A 25,611-nucleotide genomic window follows, 5' to 3' on the forward strand; every position below is an offset into this window, starting at 1 on the left:
TTTTTTTATTGGCCCACAGCAAATTCCAAAAATATATTTAGTTTACTTAAATAAACCAGGTGAGGCAATACGTACTTCACCTCGAGTGAGTGGCCCGGCTGTTTGTGTATTTTACCGCATATGGCCGTTGGTGAAAAACGTTGAAAAAAGTTTGGACACTCCTGTTCTAAAGTGTATATGGAAAGGAAAAGGACCTAAAAGGGCTAAAACAATTTCGAAAAAAAAAAAGGAAAAAGTGAAGACAATCACTCAACTTGATGTTAAACATTACTATGTAGCTAAAGTGATAGACATATAGATCAATGGAAAAGAAGATAACTCTGAAATAGATCCATACAAATGTGTTCAACTGTATTTTGACAATGATACAAAAATAATCTACTGGAGAAAGGATAGTTCTTTCAATAAACAGTGCTGGAGCAACTGGACATCCATAGGCCAAAAATGAACCCTGACCTTAAACCTCACATCTTATGCAAAACTACTCAAAATGCATCATGGACCCAAACATAAAAGAGGGGAAAGGGGGTGAAATATATGGTGACAGAAGGAGATTTGACTCTGGATGGTGAACACACTATGCAATACATAGATGATGTATTATAAAATTGTATACTTAAAACCTATATAATTTTGTTAACCAGTGTCACTCAAATAAACTTAATTTAAAAATAAACCATTTAGAAGAAAACATATGAGAAAATCTTTGAAGCCTAGAGTTAGAAAACAAGTTCTTAGACATAACAAATAAGATCCATAGAAAGAAAAATTGATAAAACACCTTTCATCAAAATTAAGAATGTTAGCTCTGTGAAAAACCTAGCTAAGAGGATGAAAATAGAACTACAAACTAGGAGAAAATATGTGCAAAATACATCTAACAATAGACAGGCCTAGAATACATAAAGAATTCTCAAAAAAATCTAATTAGAAAATTGGCAAAAATCATGAACAGACATTTCATTGAACAGGATATACAGAGGACAAATAAGCACATGAAAAGATCAAAATCATTAGCCATTAGGGAAATGCAAATTAAAACCATAATAAAATATTAGTAAACACCTATCAGCATGGCTAAAATTAAAAAGAAATGATTCACCAAATGCAGAGAACAAGAAATTGGATTATTCATACACTGCTGGTAAGAATGTAAAATGGTAAGTCACTCTGGAAAATAGTTTGGCAGTTTCTTTTAGAGTTAAACATGTCTTCTCATATAGTCTAACAATTGCACTCCTGGGCATTAACTCAAAGAAATGAACACTTACATTCACATCCAAATCTGTACACGAATGTTCATAGAAGCTTTATTCATAATAGCCCCAAACTGGAAACAACCTGAACGTTCTTCAGTGATAAACGGTGAAACAAACTGTGGTATATTCATGCCATGGAATACGATTCAGCAATAAACAGGGATGGACAATTGATGTACATTATGACTTGGATGGATCTCAAAGGAATTATACTAAAGTCAATCTCAAAAGGTTACATATTGCATGATTCCATTTATAGAGCATTCTTGAAATAAAATTGAGATGGACAAAAGATCAGTAGTTGCCAAGGATGAAGGACCAGGGGAAGGAAGGAGGTGTGGAAAAGCAGGAAGCAGTAGGTGTGTATGGCCATAACAGGGTAGCACCACAGATACTTGTGTTGACGGAATGGAATTCTGTATTTTGTTATGGTGGTGGTTACATGAATCTATGTGTAATAGAACTGCACAGAACACTCACAAGTGAGTACATGTAAAACATGAAGTCTGAGTAAGGTCTATGGATTGTACAAAGTAGATTTCCTGATTTTGATACTGTACTACAGTTACCATTCGGGGAAACTTGATGAAAGCTACAGGAAACCTCTCTGTATTTTTAAAGACACCTTTACTGAAATATAATTCACACACCATAGAATGCACCCAGTTAAAGTGCATGAATCAATGGATTTTGGTATATTTACAGTTATGTACAACTACTACCACAACTTTAGAACATTTTCATCACTTCAAACAAACAAAAAATCCTGTATCTTTAGCTACCACTCTCCTCTCCCCATCCACCTGACCCCACTCCTAAGTAACCATCTTTCTCTATAGATTTGCCTGTTCTGGGCATTTCATATCAATGGAATCACACAATATACCATATTTTGTGATGAGCTTCTTTCACTTAGCATAACGTTTACAGTTCATCCATCCTGTGGCATCTATCAGTACAGTGCATTTCTTTCTTATGGCTGAATAATACTGCACTGTATGAGTGTACCACGTTTTGTTAATCTACTCATCAGCTGATGAAAATTTGCGTTGTTTCCACCTCTGCACTAAATACTGCTATGAACATTTATGTACAGCCTTTTCTGTGGACATATGCCTTGAATTCTCTTGGGTATATATACCTAGGAGTGGAATTGCTAGGTCACGTGGCATCTCTGTTCAATCGTCTGAGGAACTTTCAGACTTTTCCAAAGTGGCTGCACCATTTTACATTTCTACCAGCAGTATATGAGGGCTCCAATTTCTCTACGTCTTCACCCACACTTGTTAATATCTACCTTTTTGATTCCCTGCATTATTTTCACAACTTCCTGTGAATTTGTTATTTCAAATAATTAAAAAATGATTCCATGTATCTTGTTATAAGATAAACAATCATAACAATAAATAATTTTGTTCCTTCATTTCCTAAAGTTATATTAAAAAAAAATTTTTTTTATATATCTTACTGCATTTTCATGAACTTCCAAAACAATGTTGAAGAGTAATATGTTAAAGGGTAACTTGTTCTGAGCCCAATTTTTATAGGTTTCTCCCTATCATTTCTTTATTAAGTAGGATATTGATAACAGGTTTGAAATACTCTGTCATGTTGAAGAAGCACACTTGTATTTCAGCATTTTAAAGACATTTTTATAATGAGTGGGTGCTAAATTTTATCAAACACCTTAGGTGGCTTCATATAAAGTGATCATATGATGCCATATTTTTTTTTTCCAGCTTTACTGAAATATAACATTGTGGAAGTTTAAGGTGTACAATCTAATGATTTGATATACATATATATTGCAAAATTATTACTACAGTGAGGTTGTATCTTTCACCTCATATAATTACCATTTTTTGTTATGTTGAGAACATTTAAGATTTATTCTCTTAACAACTTTCAAGTATGTCATACACTATTGCTAGCTATAGTCACCATGAGGTGCATTAGATCTCCAGAACCCATTCCTCTTACAAGTTTGTGCCCTCCGACCAGCATCTCATTTCCCCCACCCCAGTCCTGCGCAACCGCCAGTGCACTCTGTTTCTGTGATTTCAGCTTTTAAAACTTCCACTTATAAGTGGGATCATACAGTATGTGTCTTTCTCTGACTTATTTCACTTAGTGTAATGCCCTCAAGATCCATCCATATTGTTGCAAATGGCAGGATTTCCTTCTTTTCTATGGCTGAATAATAATAATATTACACTGCACGCACGTACATGCACACACACACACACACACACACATTTTCTTTATTTGTTCATCAATGGACACATTGGTTGTTTCCATACCTTGGCTATTATGAATAATGCTGTAATGAATATGAGGGTATAAATATCTCTTTGAGATAGTGATTTAATTTCCTTTAGATAAACATCCAGAAGTGGAAACCTTGGATCATATAGTTCTATTTTTAATTTTTTGAGGAACCTCTATACTGTTTGCAATAGTGGCTTCACTATTGCTGAATTATTTCTGAATTCTTAGTTGTATTACTTTGAAAGCAGGACAAACAATGGTCAAGTAAACATCAATTTCAATTTAAACATAAAATGTATACTAAATAGGACCATTGAACCAAAACATTTAAGTAAGCAAATAGGACTATTGAACCAAAACATTAAAGTAAGCAGTAGTTTCACTTTTATTTATGGGACAGAAAATAAAATGAATGAAAACCAAAATTCTGGTCTCTCATATGTATACGAAAGTTGTCAGTGCTGCCTACCTCCTTGACTTCTCTTCCAAGAGATGTCATTGAGAGAGAGACAGAGAGAGAGAGAGAGAGAGAGAGAGAGAGAGAGAGAGAGAGAGAAGAAACGAAGAGAGGGAAGAAAGAAGGAAATTTCTATTACTTTCTTCTTTTGCTTTAAATACTTTTAGAACAGAGCAGTCTTCATCTGACCAAATCTTCAAGATCCTGCTGCAATAACCAGAAGATCTGTGCTCTACCTCCAATTAACCCTACTGCACATGGACAGATTTTTTTTTTTTCAGGTGCGAAATTGTCTTTGGAGAACAATTTTTTTTTCCCCTGCAACTTGCTGTTCAGTTTCTCTTCCTTTCTAATTACATGTAGTTTACTGTGTGCTATTTATTTTCCTACATTTACTGACCTGTATGCACATCACTGAAACTCACTCTGTGAAGTCTGATGACATTAGTGGAAAATGATGTGAACACAAGAAATGAATTTCATACATGAAAGATTACACATACACAAAATCTCAAAGTAATGGAAAGTGATGCCAATATCAGTGGACGTGCTGAAAATTTGTTTAATCTCTGTCCTTATGAGGTATGGGAACTTAGCTTCCACCTATTACCCCTCAGAATAATGGATAAAAACAAGTTCTTCTAAAACAAGTAGATCTTACCATGTGCTCACGGTGGGGGTGGGGAGCTAGGAAGGTGAAAGCAGGTCAAATAAGGTCACCCTAGTTAAGGGAGCACAGCCCAGTGGCCGGGAACCCAGGCTTTGGAGTCAGAGAGACCTGAATTCAAGTCCTTACGAAACGGTGTCCTTATGACTCCAGCTGAGTCATTTCACCTTCCAGGGTTTCTGTTTCATCATTTTTAAAAGGAAGGTATAACTAGTACATTGTTTTGTACACCTGAAACTAATTTAAAAAAAAAAAAAGGCAGTTAATAATGATAGTTCTGTTGTATTGCTGATAGATTTAAATGAGAAATGTCTGGCATATATTTACTTACCAAATGTTACTATGACTATTATATTGGGAATGGAGTCATTATAACCTAGAAGGCATTCGCACCATTTAAAAATTCACTGATAGGTTAAAACTCCCACTAAATATAAGAAACTCAACTCATAAATTATCTTCCCTAAAAACGAGTGATCCAGCTATGTTTTCTTCATTTGCAAGGGCCTGATATATTCTGGTGTAAAACTGAGACCTATTTGAAAAAAAACTGATGGAATGAAACAGCGTATGTGAGCTCAGGATGTGCAAAGGAGAAATGAAGCTCCGTCAACTCAAGAACACATCTATGAGGGGTCTCTCTCTGAAATTCACAAATTGAGTTTAAAAGACCCACCTCTTTCCTTATAGTAGGAAAACAAACAATTCTGATGAAAACAGGTCTAAATACCATCGAAATCCCAAGACCCATCTCCAAGTATACAAAGTAAGTCCCATATTTACCACAGGAATTCAGTTTAGTTTGCAGTGGTCAACAACCTTCACTTAGTCCAGGGCACTCTTGATAGCCTTGAGTGAAACATTCTCAGGGGAAAGTCATAACAAGTAAAAGGAAACACACCCCTGCAGTGGCTTTAGAGCAGTATCAGCGAACCAAGCCAAGACACAGCCGCTTGGAGGCCTGCGGGCAGCCAGGCTCACTCACCAGTCTCACAACTTACACACGTCACGTCTGTTCCGCAGCTAAACTCGGGTCAGCATCGTCCAGATGTTAGCCTGCAGACCTTGGGGTCTAGGAACAACCAACAAACCTAACAGCAAACACCTGAACGAAAGAAAAAGAGGTGGCAGCAGCAAACACTCTGTCCACTGTCCCAACTCACCTTCACCAGGAAAAAGGACACACCGTATGTCCGGAGGGACCGAGCAAGTTTGACGTACTTGACCTTGGCTTCTATTTCAGTCATCTCTCCACAGTTCTTGTGCTCCTGCCAAAGTGATGGTAGTGGGACCAGTTATTGCACTTGTCCAGCAGGCGGATTTGGTGAGAGACAGTTACTACATGTGGTGTGCATATATAGTGGCCACAACTGATCAGTAAGTGGCATTTGGGTGGGAGATGCCTCCATGACACATGTTCCCACTGACAGAAAGCTCTAACGTAGGGCTTCTTAACTAGAATTTCAGGCCAATCCCTACAGATTTTACAACTATATGCACCAATTGATGCATGTGCAGAGTGGCAGGAACAGGGTCTACAACTGTAATCCGATTTTCAAAGGACTTCATGTCCCAAAAGGTTCAGAACCAACACTTTGAATGAGAGCCAGAACAATGTTCTTGTCCAGGAGACATGACATGCCAACGTCCATCCAAAGTAACAGGCTATACAAACGCCTGGGCATCACAGCACTTGGAAATAATACCAGGTAAAAAAAGATATGCTTTATACACATGAAATTTATTGCAACTTATATTTACATGTCAACACCAAAGATGACTTTGATATTTTTCAATTTACCAGCATGATGGTTTCATAGCAAAGTCGATGATAGGGCTTTTCTTACTAGTTGCCTAGAATATACAACTCTGACTTTCAGAATATACCTGGATTTTTTAAAAGTATTAGTTCTCAAATTCTACCTTCAAAAGAAACACATCTCACGACACAGCAGCAACTTGTAGCTTCTTCAGTGCATTTTAATGGCAAGTTGCCATGTTTCAATGCTACCGAGATAATGCCTTCGAAATTAAATGTATGCACATTTTTCTCAGAAGGGCTAAGTAACCTTTAGTAATAAGGAAAGGATTAAGATAATAAATCTGCCCAAAGTAGAACTGTCAGCTTCTTTACTCTTGAGTCACTAATCATTTATTATATAAGCAGAGTACATGCATGGGGTATAAAACTATCATATGCAGAGGTCCCTCTCATACTAATAAATGAGGACAGAGAGTGAGGAGAATAATAAATTTATATTCCCAATACCTGAAATATTCTCTTTTCAGCTCCTCTCTGCTTGATGTATTCTTTGGGCAGGAATTCCTTTAGACTGAGAGAGAGAAAGGAAAAGAGGTAAGGCATTTATCATGTTCTATGATGAGATGGAAAGAAAAGACTTTCCGTAAAACTCACAGTTAAGTCACTAACTCTCCCAGTATTTTCTGGTATAATTAATAACAAACTGCCACATCCCACAATGCACTTAAATAGGACACAAACATAAAACCAGTCTGATAAAAAGGGCCAAGCTAACAAAATTAAATGAGAAAGAATTTCTAGGATATATTGTGAAGTGACCACAAAGGTCCCCAGAATGTACAGTATGCTATCTTTTGTAAGAAAGGGAGGAAATATTTTTCATTTTATATTATTAACATATATTTTTAAAACAATAGAAGGATATACTTAGTATTAGTAAAAATGATTCTCTATGGGAGCAAGGGAAAAACAGGGAGAAGGAAACGAGGATGAAAACTAAACCTCGGTAAATATTCCTTGCATTATACTTTTCACTTTAGAACCATATGAAATCACAAAGAGGGGGAAAGCAACAACTAAAAATTGAAAGTGAACCAAAACAAGTGAACTTAATAGCATATCAAGTTGACAGCATAACTATGAAGAGAAAAATTATTTCAAATGACATGAAAAACTGTGTCTTCACTATATATCCCTAGTAAGATTTATCTTAAAGAGTAAATAAACCATAGACTTGTTAAATATGGATATTATTATTTTAAAACCAGTACTCTCCCTCCCTCTCCTACACACACACACACACACACACACACACACACACACACACACACACTAAAATTGGGATATTACATAAGTAATATTATAAATGTTGTATGTAATTAGGGTAAAGTGAGTAATTATGTTAGATGTTAGTAACCAAGATTTTTAGCATAAAAGAGATAAAAATATATTTTAAAATTTCTTTTAAGTACAGTGGGCATACGATCTTATGTTGGTTATATTAATTTCAGGTGTACAGTATAGTGATTTGACATTTTTATATGTTACAGTGTGATCATCCCGCTAATTCTAGTACCCATCTGTCACGGTGTAAGCTTCTCACATTATTATTGACGATATTCTCCTTCCCCTTTTCACCCATTCCCCCAACCTCTCTCTTCTGGTAACCATCCCTTTGGCCTCCGTTTCTATGAGTCTGTTTTTATTTTGTTTGTTTTGTTTTTAGATTCCACATGTAAGTGAACCCATATCTAAAGCAAAAAAAGTTAAAACCCTGCAATCTTTCATTTGAATTGGAAATACTGACCTGCATATCTGATTCATTTTTCTTTTTCTAAAAAACATAATTTCTAGCTGTGTCCTTTTAGGGAGCTAAGAGCAAGCACAACCTGGTGGCCATAAGCACCGCCAGCACCTTGACCAGGTGGTCTTCAAATACCATTCCCACTAAAGAAATCAGAAATAACTGCATGTAGCTCTGGGGCAGGAAATGCATAAAATGTTCTTGGGCTTCTTAGGCCTGAGATCAAGGAAGCTATCAAAACGACTAGAACCAACACCAAGAAATAACCATTGGCCAAAAATAGTGCAATTTTTGAAACCTTATAGAAAAGAAAAGCGAACAGTGTAATGAACCCAAAAACCCAGCTTCAACTATTGTAATTCATGGCCATTTAACGAAACATCTACTCCTTCACCCACATCCCCATGCCTGATGGGGCAATTTGAGCATGAGACGGAATGATCACGCCATGAGTAAAAAACACAGATCTATTAAAATCCAAAAAGATCTTTAAAACAATCTTTGGTCACCTTAAGAGGTTGCTAGGGCACCAACTCATACTGCAAACTGATAAAGAAAGGGAAAGAAACAAAGCTAGTAAGTGCAAAAGGAATAATAGAAGTCTAAAACAGTCATTTTACAATTCTTAATGAAATAAGCAATAGATCAAAATAAGTATGAGTGGCTGCTAAAACCAGTAAGTGACATGTCAGTGGGGAACTTTATAATATATGGGTCAATCTGATCAAACCCCACTGACCAATTTTAATATTAATAAAAGTGGGATAACCAGACAACACATGCCTCCTGACTGATACAACAGGAAGTATACAGCACCCTCTAGGAAGTATTCTTTGCAATGAATAAAGAATAAGCAAATATATAATTGAATTTGAAGTTAATTAAGACTCCAGATCTAAACATGAGTTTACAAAAAGAAAGAAGAACATGGTAAGATAATACCTCCAGGATGCAATCAGCCAAATCCCAACATGGGAAATTCTATAAAAATAACCCAGGTTCCTCACAAATAAATGGCTTGGTGGTGGAAATGAAAGTGCCAGATTAATAGAATTTTAAGAAACAGATACTACAAAGCTATAGTAACAAAGACAGTGTAGTACTGACATCAGAATAGACATATAGGTCAATGGTATATAATTGAGAGTCCAAAAATTAACCCTTAACTTTACAGTCAATTGATTTTCTTTTTTTTTTTAATTATAGTTGGCATACAATGTTACATTAGTTTTGGTGTACAACATAGTGATTGACATTTATGTATCTTACGACGTGATCACCATATAAGTCTAGTGACCCTTTGTCACCATAATAGATTTTCAACAAGGGTGCCAAGATACTTCAATAGGGGGGGGGAATAGTCTTTTTAACAAATGTTGCTGAGACAAATGGATAACCACAGGTAAAACAAAGGAATTGAAACCTCCTTCCTCACACCATACACAAAATTAACTCAAAATGGATCACAGACCTACACATAAGAGCTAAAACTATAAAACTCTTAGAAGAAAATATAGGAATAAATCTTTATGACCTTGGGTTAGGCAAAGACTTTTTAGATACAATTTAGATTAATACAGTATTTAGATACAACACATGTATCAAAAGAACAGATAAATTGGACTACATCAAAATGAAACACTTTGAAATGCAAATAATGCCATCCAGGAAGTGCAAAAGCAACCCACAGAAGAAAATATTTGGAAATTATATAATTGATAAGGGACTTGTATCCAGAATATATCAAAATGTTTACAAGTAAATAATAAAAACACAACCCAATTGAAAAAAATGGAGAAAGGATCTGAATAGATTTTTCTCCAAAGAAGATACACAAATGGCCAAACGCACATGAAAATAGGGTCAATATAGGTAGCCACCACGGAAATACAAAGAAAAACCACAGTGTGATACCACTGCAAATCCACTAGGATGAATACAATAAAAAAAGACAGGTGATAATAAGTGCTGGTGAGGGTCTGAAGTTGGAACCCTCATACATTGCTGGTAGGAATGTAAAATGGTGCAGCTGTTGTGGAAAATAATTTGGTAGTTCCACAAGACATTAAACAGCAATTCTACTCGTAGGTATATACTCAATAAAAATGAAAACATACATCCACATATAAACATTTATATATGATGGTTCATAGTAGTATTATAATAGCCAAAAGGTGGAAACAACTCAGAAGTCCATCAACTGATGAATAGATAAAATATGGTTTATTCATACAATGGAACATTATTTGGAAAAAAGGAATTAAGTATGATACATGCTCCAACATGGAAAGCCTGCCCTAAGTGAAAGAAGCCAATGATATAAGACCACAAATTATATGATTCCATTTATATGAAATGTCCAGAATAGGCAAATCTGTACAGACAGAAAAGATTAGTGGTAGCAAAGACTGGGGATGAGAATGGGGGAACTGAGAAGCAACTGCTAATGGACAGATTTATTTTCGGAAGGACAAAAATGTTCTAAAATTAGATTGCAGTGTTGTTCTTTTGTTGTTTTTGGTTTATATACCACGTATCAGTGAAATCATATGGTTCTCTGCTTTTTCTGTCTGACTTATTTCGCTTAGCATTATACAGACAATAGTTTAGTGGTTACCAGAGGGTAAGGGGGGTGGGGGGTGGGAGATGAGGGTTAGGGGGGAGGGGGGTGGGAGATGAGGGTAAGGGGGATCAAATATATGGTGATGGAAGGAGAACTGACTCTGGGTGGTGAACACACAATGGGATTTATAGATGATGTAATACAGAATTGTACACCTGAAATTGATGTAATTTTACTAACAATTGTCACCCCAATAAATTAAAAACAAAAAAATTAGATTGTAGTGAGGGTTCACAATCTTGTGAATATACTAAAAGCACTGAATTGTACACTTTAAATGGGTGAACTGTATGGTATGTGAATGATATCTCAATAGTATGATTGTTTAAAAAAACAAACATAACCAAATATAATATGTAGGCTTTTTTTGGATCCTGAACCAAGTATTTTATGACATTTTTTAGACAGTGGGGGAAAATTTAAGAGACACTGGATATTAGATGAACATTAAAGATGAATATTAAAGAATTATTGCTCTGGGTGGTGAACACACAGTGTGATTTATGGATGATGTGATTCAGAATTGCACAACTGAAATCTATGTAATTCTACTAACAATTGTCACCCCAATAAATTAAAAAAAAAAAAAAAAAAAAAAAAAATAAATAAATAAATAAATAATTCAAAAAAAAATTATTGCTAATTTTGTTGGGTATTAGGATCGATTTGCTGTTGTATGTTTTTTAAAAACTATTAATTATTATTATTTTTTTTTTGGAAGAAGAAACACATTGAAGTACTTACAGATGAAATGACATGCCGACTGAGAGCTTCCTTAAAATGCCCCCAAAAAAAGAAGGAGGGAGGGACAGGGCAGGTCCAGGTTCTGGCTACATTCAGACTTGAATAATGATGCCTGGTCAATTTGCAAACCCCCTGTAGACAAAAGCTTTAAGTACCTTTCCTGGAATTCAGAGATCTAGGTCTGAGCACCAGCAGAACACTCGGCCCCCAAGTTTGTCAGCAGGAGGGATCTAAGAAATATCCAAGTGGCAGGACCTCAGATGCTATGACTATAAGCAACTTTGTGGACAAAAATGAATGATTGCGAGATCTGTAAGGTACCCATGTCACAAAAGAGGAAGCTGAGTCATCGAGAGGTAAGGTGACTTAGCTAACGTCACAAGACTTATTAGTAGCAGAGAGCTTCTGGCCTCCCAGACCAAGAGCAGACCCACCACACACACAGCTATTGCAGGCTTTCCCCAGGAACACACTTAAAATGACAGTGATGCAGCACCAGGAGCAGGCCACTGCCATGGGCCTCTGGACAGTAGCTCCTGCGCCATCAAAAAAGAGGGACCTGGTGAAGGTTACCAAAATCACCCAAAAAAGAGCCCCATGCCAAACCCCTCAGAACAATGACTGGTCCTAGAAGAACACCAGATGGTGTCCAGGGGCCAGGCAAAGGTAGAATAATACGCTGGGCATTTATGGCAAGAAAGTTCTGTGCAGCAATAAGCTGCCCTCAATTTAAACTCTGCGAAGGAACCTTCCCATTCTTCAGTAGGTACTGCATCTTTCCTTGTTTAGAAGGTACCGAAAACAGCTTCCAGAAGCTTACACTAGGGGTGCTACCCCTGATGTTGCAAGAATCAGTACGGGGGAGTTGATGTAAGGTATTTTAAAATATGAAGTGAGTGTGTGTGCGCAAGGGCGGCGTGTATTTTCCCCGCGTAAATCAGCCAAGTGCACGGTGTCAGCACAGAGCTGGAAGGGGCAGGCAGCCTGTCATCGCCGCCTGCCAGGCAGCGGTGCAGCAGTTCCAGCTCAGTTGTTGTTTTGATTACCAAACGCGAGTTTGGAAGGCCCCTAAGCATCTGGGACATGCACACAAATGAAACCTGTCAGCCTTCTCTGAGAAAATGGGTCCGATTGTCAAACCGGATTGAAATTTTTCTAATTAAGCAAAGGGGCCAAGCAAAGTCCCTCCCACTGCGTCCTTAGGTACTCCCACCCTAAAAGCACAGCCGCCTATAAGGACTGCATTTGGACCTCATGCCTCCTGCAAACGCTACTGCCAGCTTTTCAAACACAACCTTTTCTGAGTGCAGTAACAATAGATCCTCCCCTCACTAAGATGGCAGACTATGCAAAGCTCTTCTTACTAAGATGACTGAGAGGTTGAAGCTTTGCAGTCAACAGACTCTTCTCTCATGAGCCCCCACTTCTACTCTGGCCAAGTTAGCTGTATTTGTTCTCCAGTCTTGCTGCTGGCTATATACCATATGGTTATGTACTAAATCAACATAGCCCATAAACTGCTAAAACAATACAAAAAGGGAGCTAGTGAAAGCTTCCGAAAGGTACATATTTACAAAGTTCGATATATCTAATTTGTTAACTTAGATATGTGAGACAACTGTAAAACACTGAAAAGAAGAAAACTCATAAAACTAAAAATATTCTGTCCTCAGATTGCTTCAGATTGCCTTTAAATTCTCTCCTAGATGATATGGTTCATACAAGAAAAACAATACAGAACCCCAACTTGGAGAAGCCTCACAAAGAAGAAAATTTGGTTCTGAATCAAAAGACTGGCAAATGAGCGCATACGTTGAAAGTCAACATGTAGGGTTTTAGAGAGGTAGCTATCATGGATTCTGTACTTTAAATGACTTCTGGGATTATCCAACCCACAGTCAAAACCATGTTGACAGACGGTTTCCACTGTTAACAGCTGCCATGTATTGAAAGTCAAACACTGTTTCAGGTGCTTTACGTGTATATAGAGCCTAATTCAATTCTGACAAACGCCCTTGGAAGAAAACATCCTATTTTACGCAGGGAACTTGAGGCTTGGTGATGCTAAGTGCGTTGCTGACAGGCATAGCCAACACCTTATGCCTCACCTGTGGGCCCCAAGACCATGCTTTAGCCACTGCAAATCCCAGTCCCGCCCAGTCACCCGTTAGTCAAAAGACATACCGTGTGATCAGGATTTCAGAATCTTCAAAGAGGAGTCAAATAACAGAAATACCTAATCAGATAATGATACTAATCATGATGACGGCAATTTTTCAGAAATGCCCAAAGCTATTGAAGGAAGGAAGGGGAATTTAATAAACACATTTGGGGGAACAAGGTCTGGATTCAAATCTACGTGGTCACTAAAACCTCATTTTCTTGTATAAAATTTAAGCTCCTTCTACAAGTAATTCCAAAAGAGGTGCCCTAAAGCGGTTCGCTGGTCTGGCAATAAGTACGCAAGAACATGGAAGGCAGCCATGACTTCGGGAAATGTTAATTGCTTCTCATCTGTCTCCGAGCTGCCGCTAAGTAGCTGCATGACCGCGGGCCAGTCACTACCTCTCTAAGCTGGTTTTATCACCTGAAAAGGAGACAGGATTCCTATGCAGTATTACTGTTCGTATGAACTGCAAACAATTCCTAAGGAGTGAAGGCATCATGCGAGCACACAAAGTGGTGCAATGTCCACCCAGCACAGGGCAGGAATGAGAGGGAGGGAAGGTACAGAGATGGGACAAGGACAGTGTCACCCTAAGGACACTGGAACGCCCAGGTTTCCCCAGTCCCATCTTTATGTTGAATCACCACATGACTGACAGTAACATCTCAAATTTGGTATCACAAAGTGTGGACCCAGGACCAGCAGTATTAGGGAGCGTGTTAGAAGCACCAATTTTCAGGCTTCCCCCCAAACCCACTGAATAAGAGGCTCTGGAGGTGAGGCCCAGCAGTGTGTTTTAATAAGCCCTCCAGATGATTCTGATGTGCGCTGAAGTTAGAGAACTTGGATTTGAATCCAGACTCAAAGATGACAATGTCAACATCATTGAGCAAGTATTGGATAAATCCTGGTTCAGTGAGGTGATGACCCAGGTGGAAGGAAGCATTGGTTGAGTTGGTAAATGCTTAGGGTAGGAAGAAGAGAGCGAAGATGGCATGGGAAAAGCACGGGAAAGGGTTTGAGGACCAATCTCAGACACATAGCAGTTCTGTACCCCTGAACCAGCCCGATGCCCTTTAGTGTAAGGACAGGAATCCGCAGAGGCTCGCAGAGAGCTGAGGGCAGGATAAATTCAGAGGTTCCTGGTTTGAAAGTATTTGGGGCTGTCGGGACCAACCGTAGGAGGCTGCTTCTAGGAGGACCACTGAATGGTCACCATCTCCCCAGACGGAGAGGAGCTCTAGAGCCCAGGACGGAAGCAAATAAAGAAACTCAAGGGTGGGTAGCGGTGAGGAATAGGAGGAGAGATAGAGCTGGCGAAGAATAAAAGCGGAAATGTCTGCTTCATTGTTAGTTTGAAAACAGAATCTACAGCCAAATTATTCTGACAAAAGCCCAACAGAAGACCAACTCTGAAGGAGGAATATATGTTTGAACAGATGCCTAGAGAAAAACTGACTTAAGACCTCCTACTGTGTCAAAAGCTTTGCTTGTTGACAGGAGGATTATCTGGAGTTTGAGGGGGAAATTTTCCAAGTCCACTTTAAATTCTTCCTCAACAGAGATTCCTACCCTGTGTCGCACTGTTTTCTCAGTAAAATACTTCTGAGGAATATGCAAACAGGATGAGGAGGCTCTGGTAGTCTAGGATGGGAAGTTTCCTTATTTGCTTGTCACCTACTTGCTTTCCCTTCAACCACTGGCCCGTCCATTCCTGCAGCATCCAGAGTCATGGAACCTGTTTGTGTGACCGCCAATGCCTATTAATTTTGCCTTTGCCACATGTTACCTATACGACCTCAAGTGAATACGAGCTTTTATCCTCTCACACACAGACTATTGCAACTATCTTTTTAAAAGAAATGTTAACTGTGGAAACATTTGAAACATACAGGAAAGTATATACTTCATAATTTGTATACCTATCACCAAGGATAAAAACATGTTACCACGTTGTCTTATTTGCTGTGTGACTGTTACCTCTCCCTTTGTTTTTAAGGAAATAGCTATTACAGATTTAGCTCAAGTCCCATAGCCTCCTTCTTTCTCTCCCTAATGGTAGTCGCTTTCCTGAAGTTAGTTTTCATGAATATTTTATGTTCCTACATCTCCTTGTGTCTATAAACAATATAGTCTGTTTCTCTTTGTTATTTTTAAATTCAACAGTTTCATATTCTGAAATGTCTTGTTTTTTCTGTAAAGCACTTTGGTGTTTTCATACATTTAAATTTGTGCCCACCTGCTGGACATGAAAGGCTAGATCTTTATTGATTTTGCATTTTGAATTATTTCTGAGGCTGAATATTTTTCCATATCTTTCTTTATAAGAAAGTTGAATTTCCTCTTCTCTAAGGTGCCTATTGCTATCCTGGGTGATCTTTTTCTAGGAAGATGTTTCTTTCCTTTTTAATATTTTCTGAATATTAATTTTTTCTTTGTAGTATGCATTGCAAAAACGCAAATTTCTTCCTCCAGTCTGGAGGTTCACTCTTAATTTGGTAATATATTTCACCTAATATTTTAACTGTAATTAAGCTAGGTTTATCAACCCTTAGAACTCTTGTACCACCCTACACCAGTAATACAGTGTTTTCATTGTTATAGCTTTGTAAGAAATTGCGATAGTTGTGTGAATCTTCTGTGTATCTTCAGTAAGCCTTGGTCATTCTTGATCTTGACTAATGCATATTAATTTTTTAATAGCTTTATTGAGATATCCATATTATCTGAAGTGACCGGGGCATAGGTTTTGTTTTGTTGTTTTTCGATTGGTATATTTTAAACTGATAGGGCAATTTCTTTCAAGATTATAGATCTATCCAGATTTTCTAATTATCCATTTTGTCTAGGTTTTCAGTATTTTTGGCTTCAAGTTCTCATTTTCAGTCTATTATTAAAATCTCTTTATCTGAAGTTCTGCCCCATTGTCATTACTAATAACATTTATTTTTGCATTTTTCTTCTCTTGTTTTTCTTGATCATACTTACCAAATAGTTACATACGTTATTAATTTTTTCAAAGCAGCAGGTTTTGGTTTTGTTGATTCTATGAATTCTATGTCATTACCTTCTCTTGACTAAAATATTTTCTTTCTTCTATTTGGATCGTGTTCTACTTATCACTCCCTGAGGGAGGTGTGTTAAGTTATTCCACTACAATTGTACATCTAAAATTCTCCTTGTAATACTTTCTATTTTTCTTTTGCATATTTTTAAGGTAATGTTAGGTGCACACAGGTTCACAATTAATATACCACCCTGGTGAGTTACTCCTTCTAGCTTTATAATGACCCTCGTTGCCTTTACTTAAGTTTGGTTTGCCTTACAAACCCATGTGTGTGACATTAAATGCAGCTTCTCTAGCTTTTACTTAACTATTTCCCTGGTGCATCATTTTCTATGCCTTTAAACTATCTTCTGTCCTTAAATTTAAGTGTGTCTTTTAGAAATAGTATACAGCTGGACTTTTAAAAACTGCCATCCAAAATGAGAACTTCTGGTTACTAACTGTTACGTTTGATTTACTTATACAGTTGACCCTTGAACAACACAAATGACAGAGGTGCTGATCTCATGCAGTCAAAAATCCGCGTGTAATTCTGAATGCCCAAAAACTTAACTACAGTTGGCCTTCAATCCCCAGATTCAACCAACTGCAGATTGAAAACCGTATTTTTGATCCATGGTTGGGAATGTGAAAATACTGTTTTTGATCCTAGGTTGGTTGAATGCACAGATGTGTAACACACAGATACAAAGGGCTGACTGTATTTGTTGAGAAAAAACTGCCTATGAGTGGATTTGTGCAGTTCAAACCCGTGTTGTTCAAGGATCGACTGTATTTGCTATTATGCCTAACATATTTAGTACATTCTTATTTTGTACATTCTATTTGCCATACTTTTGCTTGCTTTGTTTCCATAATCCACCCTGTACAACTCCTATTGTATTGGTCAAGTTGCTTGTATCTCTTTTCACTCCCCACCTCCCACTGGTTTGGAAGTTATACAATATCTTTCCATGCTTTTAGGCTACCAATCTTTCCCCAACATTTTATTATGAAAACTCTCAAACACACACAATGTTGAAAGAATTATACAGTGAACATTCTATACCCATCACCTAGAGCTATCTTCAATTTTATCACATAGACTTGATTTAAGATCTAAATTTTATCAATACATCTAATCTTCTTTGACACAGTACAGCCCACAGAAGGCTATGACTCTAATCATTTCTTAAAGTTCCCCACCATGTTTTCAAGGGGTCTGAAGTTAGTCATTATTATGATAGGTTTTGTTGTTGCTGTTTTAAGAGCCACTCTTTCTTTACCTTATGTGCCTTCTATTTTGTTAAATTCTTTGATCAACATTGTTCCTTGCACCATACTCTTGCCACCTTTCTAGAAACAATTTACTGTAGTCCTCACAGCCTGCACTGAAACTTTTGGAATCCTAAGGAGACCACCCTGCATTCAAAATATAAAGGTTAGACATTATGGAAATCAGAGCCAAGTTTTGGCTCCCCATAATAGCAATTTCATGTTTATTTGCCAAACAGACTGCAGTCTCAACAACAGCAAAGATATTCTATATAATATCTCCTTGTATCTTCCCCTTACCTGGCACAAAAGAACACATATATAAAGTCCTCCATGAGTTAAAGAACACCACATGGCATGCTTTCTGCAGACACTTTCTGAACACAAAAGAGCATAAAGTATATATATATGATCACTGGATTGTGTTGTTTGTACTTCGTGCTCCCATAAAATGTCCCTTTCTGGGACTCTCTGCAGTTGACCTGACGAACAGTGTCATGATATAAAGCACATCAGACTGGATTTGGGAGATCTGGCTGTTTCCTGGCTTCTAAATCTCCCTGGTACTGAGTGTGTATCTCTTGCACCTATTTTCTCCATCTATAGAGCACACAGGGGACAATAAATAATCCTTAAATCCATGAAAACTCTGAAAAATCTTTTTGTCTCTGATTTTCGTTATTCGAAATAATACCTTCACCAAGGTGGTATTGAGTCCAGAAATCATTAAAGGGCCTAAAGAGAGGTGCAAAAGCATCTTATAAATATGTCCATGGTATGCTCACGGAACAAAAATGTTAAACAAATTTTCAAAAAATTAAAAGAAATGTACTTGCTAAACATTCGTCACCTAGAAGCTATGTGGCTGCAATCTCAGCCTGGCTCTGTGACAAGTCCAACCATCTCACTAATTTATTTATTTATCTTTTAACTCTGAATTGTTCAAGCAGATAGTACATATGAAAGCTAGATGGGGAAAAAATATAAAGCCTGGCAAACATTGCCCATCCAGTCACTGGGGACAGCCCAGGCGTATTATCTCTGAACAGGCTCCTACTATCCATCGTACAATCAGGGAAATGTGGCCTTACTGTTTTGTTTTAATTGAAAGGAGACAAACATTCTCAGGAAGTTTTACTTATATGATATGTGCAATAATGTGTGCAATTAACATCTACAATAAACATCTACATTAAACGAAAATGCCTCATTACCTAGACTAGGTTTGGTCTAATTAAAAAGTAAATCAAATTCATGAGGAAAAATAATTGCCACCGGGCATAAGCAGCTTGCTTTCATTTGGAATCTTAGTAAGGATACACATACCACTAAAGGCATGAGTTTCATGCTACCTGAGGTCGGACAATTAAGTTTGCGAACTCATCCTAGAAAAAGTGCTACATAACCTTATTGCTGAATATCACCATAGTCACCTTTGAAGTATCCCTTGGGAAGCTATGCACCGACACCAGCACCTAGTTCATCCTTCAAAGCAATTTTGGAACTCTTTTTCTGGAAGGGCCATCAGAGCTGTCATCGTATAACCCTTGATGTCCTGAATGTCATCAAAATGTCTTCCTTTTAATATTTCCTTTATCTTCAGGTAAAGAAAGAAGTTATTGGGGGCCAGATCAGGTGAGTAGAGAGGGTGTTCCAATACAGTTGTTTGTTCACTGGATAAAAACTCCCTCACAGACACTGCTGTGTGAGCCTGGTGCATTGTCGCGATGCAAGAGCCATGAATTGTTGGCAAAAAGTTCCGGTTGTCTAACTTTCTCATGCAGCCTTTTCAGCACTTCCAAATAGTAAACTTGGTTAACTGTTTGTCCAGTTGATACAAATTCATAATGAATAATCCTTCTCATATCAAAAAAGGTTAGCAACATTGTTGCAACAAGTTCATGAATTTAACTGTCAGACCTCGTAATCTCAGTGTTAAGAAAACTGACTAAATACAAGTGTTTAACGTTGGCTACTGCAGATCATTAAGAGAAGGGACATCTTTAATGGAGTGTCGTACGCAGCATGCCACAGGCCTAGTAATCGCAGAACACTAAGACCAAGACCAATGTGCTGATAGTGTCTGTAATCCCCACACACAAGCAGTCAGCAGTACAAAAACATCCCCCATGATGTAGTTGGCACAACCAGCGACACTCAGAATGTGACCAAAAGACCTTATAATCACGTTTTAAAGTACTTTCCTCATTTTGCTGCATATAGGGAGACCAGCAAAAGGGACAACTTTGAAAGTAGGATTCCCTTTATAAATGACAGGATCCAGTGTGAGTAGTCAGAAGCTACTAGCAGAAAAATTCTATGTAACCGAGCAAGCCACTATTCCTGTCCACGACTCTTCTTCCACATCTGTCACATAAAATACACTGCTTTCTTAATTCCCATGGGTGCCCTGAGAATTAGCTGTCCCAAAACTCTACAGAAAGGCATTAATGAAATGACTAGGGAAGCATCATCATTTTAGGCACGCAGCGAATGGCTATATCACTGCTCATCATGGAATGATCACTGCTCATCACGGGCCACACAGACTTACAGTTAAGAAAGCCTAAAAACGGGCAAATGTCTTATTTAAAAACTTCTGGTTCACAAATCTTTTCTCCATCTTCTCCTGTTCTTCATCAGTCACTTAAAGAAACATTCAGAAACAAAAGATGTTGTTTCCTCCACGGCCTAATGAGTTCTTGGTGTTTACCTATCAATTTCCATGGCCATAATCCACAGGTTTATGACACCAAATGTATCTGAGGGACCAGCTGTGAGGTTTAAACGGGGGAATGGAAACTACTAAAAGATGGTGTGCACATGGTCTTTCATAAGGCGTCTGGGTTGTCACAGAACAGAGAGAAAGGCAAGCGTCCCGCAGCTCCTGCAGGAAGCAAGCCAAACTGACTGGGTACAAGTGGGCCCTCAGGAACACGTGGCCATATGACTCATTCAGAGAATATAGAACAAAGAAGTGGCAGGACCTGTTCAAAGCTATTCTCAAGGTCACGGTACGGTATAGTGTAAGACAAAGCATCATATTGGAAAAACTCCATGGGATTCACTAATCCAAGAGCAGAGTTCTTTTGAAACAACTCAGTTTAGACCCAATAGCATGTTGGCCAGGCATTCTCTGCCACTAGCAGAAAAGTCAAGTTTTCTTCCTACTCCAGGGCATATGCTGGTCCCTATTACTTTCCACCAAAGTGCAAGTGGGGTCACAGCCAAATACGTATTTGTGTTATCCTCTCCCCTCAATACCCTTGGACACAACAGAATGGATGACCTACCCAACACACCGCACATTGGTACAGTCTGCGGGAAACCTGACACCTGCCCACCCCCAGTCAACATCAGTGGCAGGTCCCCATTTCCAAAGCCTCTGTAAGTTGCATTCTAGGTGACAGCATGGTACTGATCTTGTCAAGATCCTCTGAAGTGATTTTTTTTTTTTGGCTCAGCCAAATGTTTCATCTGCCTGAAGAGGAAACAGAAGAGAGGCAGAAAAGGGGGGCAGGATGACAGATAAAAGAAAAGGAATGTTACCAGAGGAAGAAACATACAAAACCCTTGAAGAAGCCCATGTCAAAACAGAGAAGATCACCTCTAACAGCAGCCAATGTGTCGCTGGGCTTGTCCTGCTGGTGATTTCTAGGAAAGCAACCCTAAGGCCTATGTTCTGTGGGGTCAGCGTGAGTCTGTGGGGTTCGCTTTCTCTTCACTCTCTGAGTATTGAGCCAGAAAAACATACCCACGTCATTTTATACAAGAAGCAAAGACCAGATGGGTGAAAAGAGCAGAGCAGAGTATTTAATGTGTATGTTATCCTTTCGGAGCAACAAAGAATTCATAAGATTGTAACAAAGAATGTGAAGCTCTGTCTTTTATACTCTGTTTTTCTCATAGAGGAGTCTTAAAAAGAAACGAAGGATGACAAAATTTGGCCTGGTATGCAGAAGGAACGTTTTTACGGTCAGAGATTTCAGAAGATGGCGGACATGAGTTCCTCACCTCGGTATCCGAGGACAGACTAGACAGACAATATAGCTCAGTGGGGGTGCGACAGATTCTGTGGTCTACAGGAAATCACAGGTGCCTGAACTTGGACCAGATAACCTTCACAGTCATCCACCACTGACTATCCAGGACTCTTGCTTTCTCCAAGGTACACAAAGTAGATCACATACTCAACTGAGTAAAAGCTAACAATCTCACTATTGGTTGAAACTACGGTATGTATTTTATGTAGCTAGCTCAAAAAAAAAAAATAGTGAAAAGAAAAGAAGAGAAGAGAAAAAAGAAAAACAAAAGGTCATTTACTCTAGGAATCCGGGTTTGTGTTTGTGCTCCACATGAGGTCCAAATTGTATCTGGGCTTGAAATCCACCAAACTCACAAGCCTTCTCGAAGGAGACAGGGTGGGAGCCGTTCAGTATATCGTCCCGAGCCTGAAACATAGGAGGAAGCAAAAAGCATCAGGAGCTTGGGCGGAGGACACATTCTATCTATCGACACATTCCTGCACCTGGGGGCACCCTCTCTGTGGAGCAAGGGGAAACGTGCCAGCTAAACCACAGGCAACCCACACTCAGGACTCTTGTGAGTCACTGTAGCCCAGTAGGAGTAAGGCAAAAAGAAAACAAGTCCTTGCCCCAAATTGCCTATAGATGGATAGCATCAGCAGTGTCCAGTATATTAAAACTAAAGCTTGAGTAGAATCTAGGGAGGTAGAAATAGATCGTGAAAAATAGAGGCAAAGGGAAATCCTTGTGAAATGACTAGATTCATAGAGGTGGGAAAATAGAAATACAATATACTTTTTATGACCCTAAATTATAAAGCGAACAGAAGAATTATCTAGAAGTAAAATCAACTCGATTGCCGTCCCAAGATAAATAAGGGAGAGGAGGGGAAGAGAGACAGTCAGACACAGGAACTCAACACTGCAGCCGTTTCGGGGAAATGAGAAGCAGAGACACAGTCCTAGAATCAGGAACTCACTGAAGTTCTTCTCCCAGTGCTTAACCCATCGCTGCTACTGCTATTTATTCCTTTTCTTTCTGTCTCTCCTTTCTCTAGTTAAATGAGCCCTCGATCACTCTCAGAGGGACACTCTAAGCGGTGGCTCTGAGCCTTAAAACAAACAAGCACTTCTTATTGCCCTGATATGTCCCTTCCTTCTGGCTTTCCAGCCTCTTCTCTCCTAGCCCTCCCTCCATCTACTAACTAAAGAATCAGCAAACTTTTCCTGTAAAAGGCCTGATAGGAATCGTATCAGACCATGTGGGCCAGGCTCTCTGTCAGAGCTACTGAACCCTGGCACTGGAACATGAGAGCAGTCATGGACAACATGTAAACAACTGTGTGGTGCATAAGGGGATTTACAATGTGTAATATGTCAACGAATGAGCACTGTTCCAATAAAACTTCATTTACAAACACAGGTAATGCTGTGGCTGCTCTTTTTTCTGTGGGCACATAGGTAGATAAAAGGAAGAGGAAGGGAAGGAGGAAAAGAAAGAAGGAGAGAAGTGCAAAGGGGGGGGAACATGGATGTTTTCCTTGAGACAAAAGGAACCATGGGGACTATCTAACGCAAAGCCCACATCTTACACATTGGGAAACTCCAGGTCAGATAAGTTAAATGACTAGCTGAGTTTAAACAATTAGTTAATGGTAAAGAAAACGGTTATTGAGAGAATTATCACTCAGTCAATGAGAAGTACTGATTTCCTGACCAATATTCGCTTGTATTCTAAGATGCTAAAAAAACTGTAGTGCATTTGAAGTGCAGGACCGTTTAAGAGTTGCACAGCCAGGCAGAGAGGGACGGTACCAGCCACCAGTTCCCTCTGGGTGGCCAGCAGCTCCTAGCCCACAGCAGCCTGCACCACAACCAAACATGTGTGAGGAACCCAGGAGCAGTGCCCCCCGGGAACTGCATGCCCCACACATGCGGGAAGCCAGAGCCCAGCTTCCACTCAGCACAAGTCACAGCCAGGGGCTTCCTGAACTCGCGTCAACCTCAATGTCTGAGTATCACATACGGTACCTGAACATAGAGCAAGTTCAGCTGCACAGGGTCTCTCGAGTCTACATTCTGATCCGAGTAAAAGAACTTCCGTCTAAGCAGCAACGTTTCGTTTTCATCTACTCCTTGTTCTCTGAATGTTCGGCTGTGATCCAGCCAATTTACTGCAATACAAGACAGATGAAAGAGCTGTGCTTATTTTTCCTCTTAGTTCAAGGGGAGTCAGCAAAACAGCAGTATGATACAGATACGGATGTCTATAATGCCGATATTCAGATATGGGTACTTACGTTAGAATCGTGCTTTTTAACTTTGCAAAGTAATTTCACCTGTGCCACCATGTACCATATGACACACTGAAAAGCAAATGTGACGAAATTCCCAGCCATTCCTAAAGTTAGTTAAAGCCCCATTATGAATTTGTAATATGCCTCTTCCCTCTGGGGGCTAAAAGAAATAAGGAAATCGGTGCTTTATGCCAAGACAACGAAGTTAGTGTTTTCCTTTAAGTCCAGGGTGGATATTTCAGTCTCATCGGGTGAAATAATTTATACACTGGGCATAGTGAGTTACCACTGACCTCAAGTAGAAAAGAGGAGAAAAATCAAAGTAACTGTCGGGAAGGGAGAACAGGACACTCAGGGATGGAGGATGGTAGAACCCTGCTCATGGCCCAGCTCGAATCTCACTCGTTCAGAAAACACCGGGCTGACATCCAGGTGCATAGGAATTGATCAGTCCTGTACACTTTTCACAGCTCTCATTCCCTACCCTCCTCCCTGGGCTTAACACATACGTTGTGAGTATTTATTGCAAGCCTCACGAGTTTATATGCAACGTTAGCACAGGGGATCTGTGAGACTGACCTCATCTCCTATAGTACCTGGGAGAGTATCGTGCACATTATAAAAATCCTCGGGATTTGTCCACTAAAGTCTCACTTGGAAAGAAGTACGCAACTGGAAATCAAGTGAGGCAGGAAAAAAAGAGACTAGAGAAAGGGTCAGAGAAAATGAAAGTCTCTCTGAAGATCGATAAACATGACAATAACGACATCTGCCCAATGCAACAGCAAGAGCAAGAACAATGAAAAAAAGAGGCTGGGAAGCTCTAAGTGAACTGTGCAAGAAGAAAGATTCTCCAAGGAATGCAATGTCAGGCGGCCAGGTGCACAGGCTTTGGGGACACATGGGGTATACTTAATGCCTTTTCCAAATATTAACTGTGCGGCCATAGAAAATTACTTTCCTATGATACAATTATATTCCCATTTTATAACCCCTAAGGAAATAACTGACCTAGGCAGTGGTCATCAATGGCTATTAACATCACAAAACAGCAAACAACCAAATACAACTTCCTGACAGCAGGTCCTCGAATAATGTCGTTTGTCGTTTCATCATAACTTGATGAGATGCTACAGGAACTTAAATCTTGTTTATATCAATTGGCCGATGCTAAAATTTGCTTCATTACATGTCATTTTGCTTAAAGTCGCACAATCT

General features: G+C 38.9%; 1 protein-coding gene across 7 annotated transcripts in view; it reads right to left on the reverse strand.

The window, feature by feature from the left end:
* Positions 1–25,611, reverse strand: part of TLN2 (talin 2) — a 419,393-nt gene that overhangs the window by 169,429 nt on the left and 224,353 nt on the right. For all 7 annotated transcript variants that reach the window (XM_033107584.1, XM_033107586.1, XM_033107581.1 and 4 more), the window contains 4 exons: positions 24,128–24,270; positions 22,396–22,523; positions 6,921–6,984; positions 5,815–5,919 (listed from right to left, as the gene is read on the reverse strand). In XM_033107584.1, the coding sequence (XP_032963475.1) occupies positions 5,815–5,919; positions 6,921–6,984; positions 22,396–22,523; positions 24,128–24,270 (440 nt within the window). The remainder of the gene's footprint in view (positions 1–5,814; positions 5,920–6,920; positions 6,985–22,395; positions 22,524–24,127; positions 24,271–25,611) is intronic.

The sequence above is a fragment of the Rhinolophus ferrumequinum genome, chromosome 6 (genome assembly GCF_004115265.2).
Source record: "Rhinolophus ferrumequinum isolate MPI-CBG mRhiFer1 chromosome 6, mRhiFer1_v1.p, whole genome shotgun sequence".
NCBI classification, from domain to species: Eukaryota; Metazoa; Chordata; class Mammalia; order Chiroptera; family Rhinolophidae; genus Rhinolophus; species Rhinolophus ferrumequinum.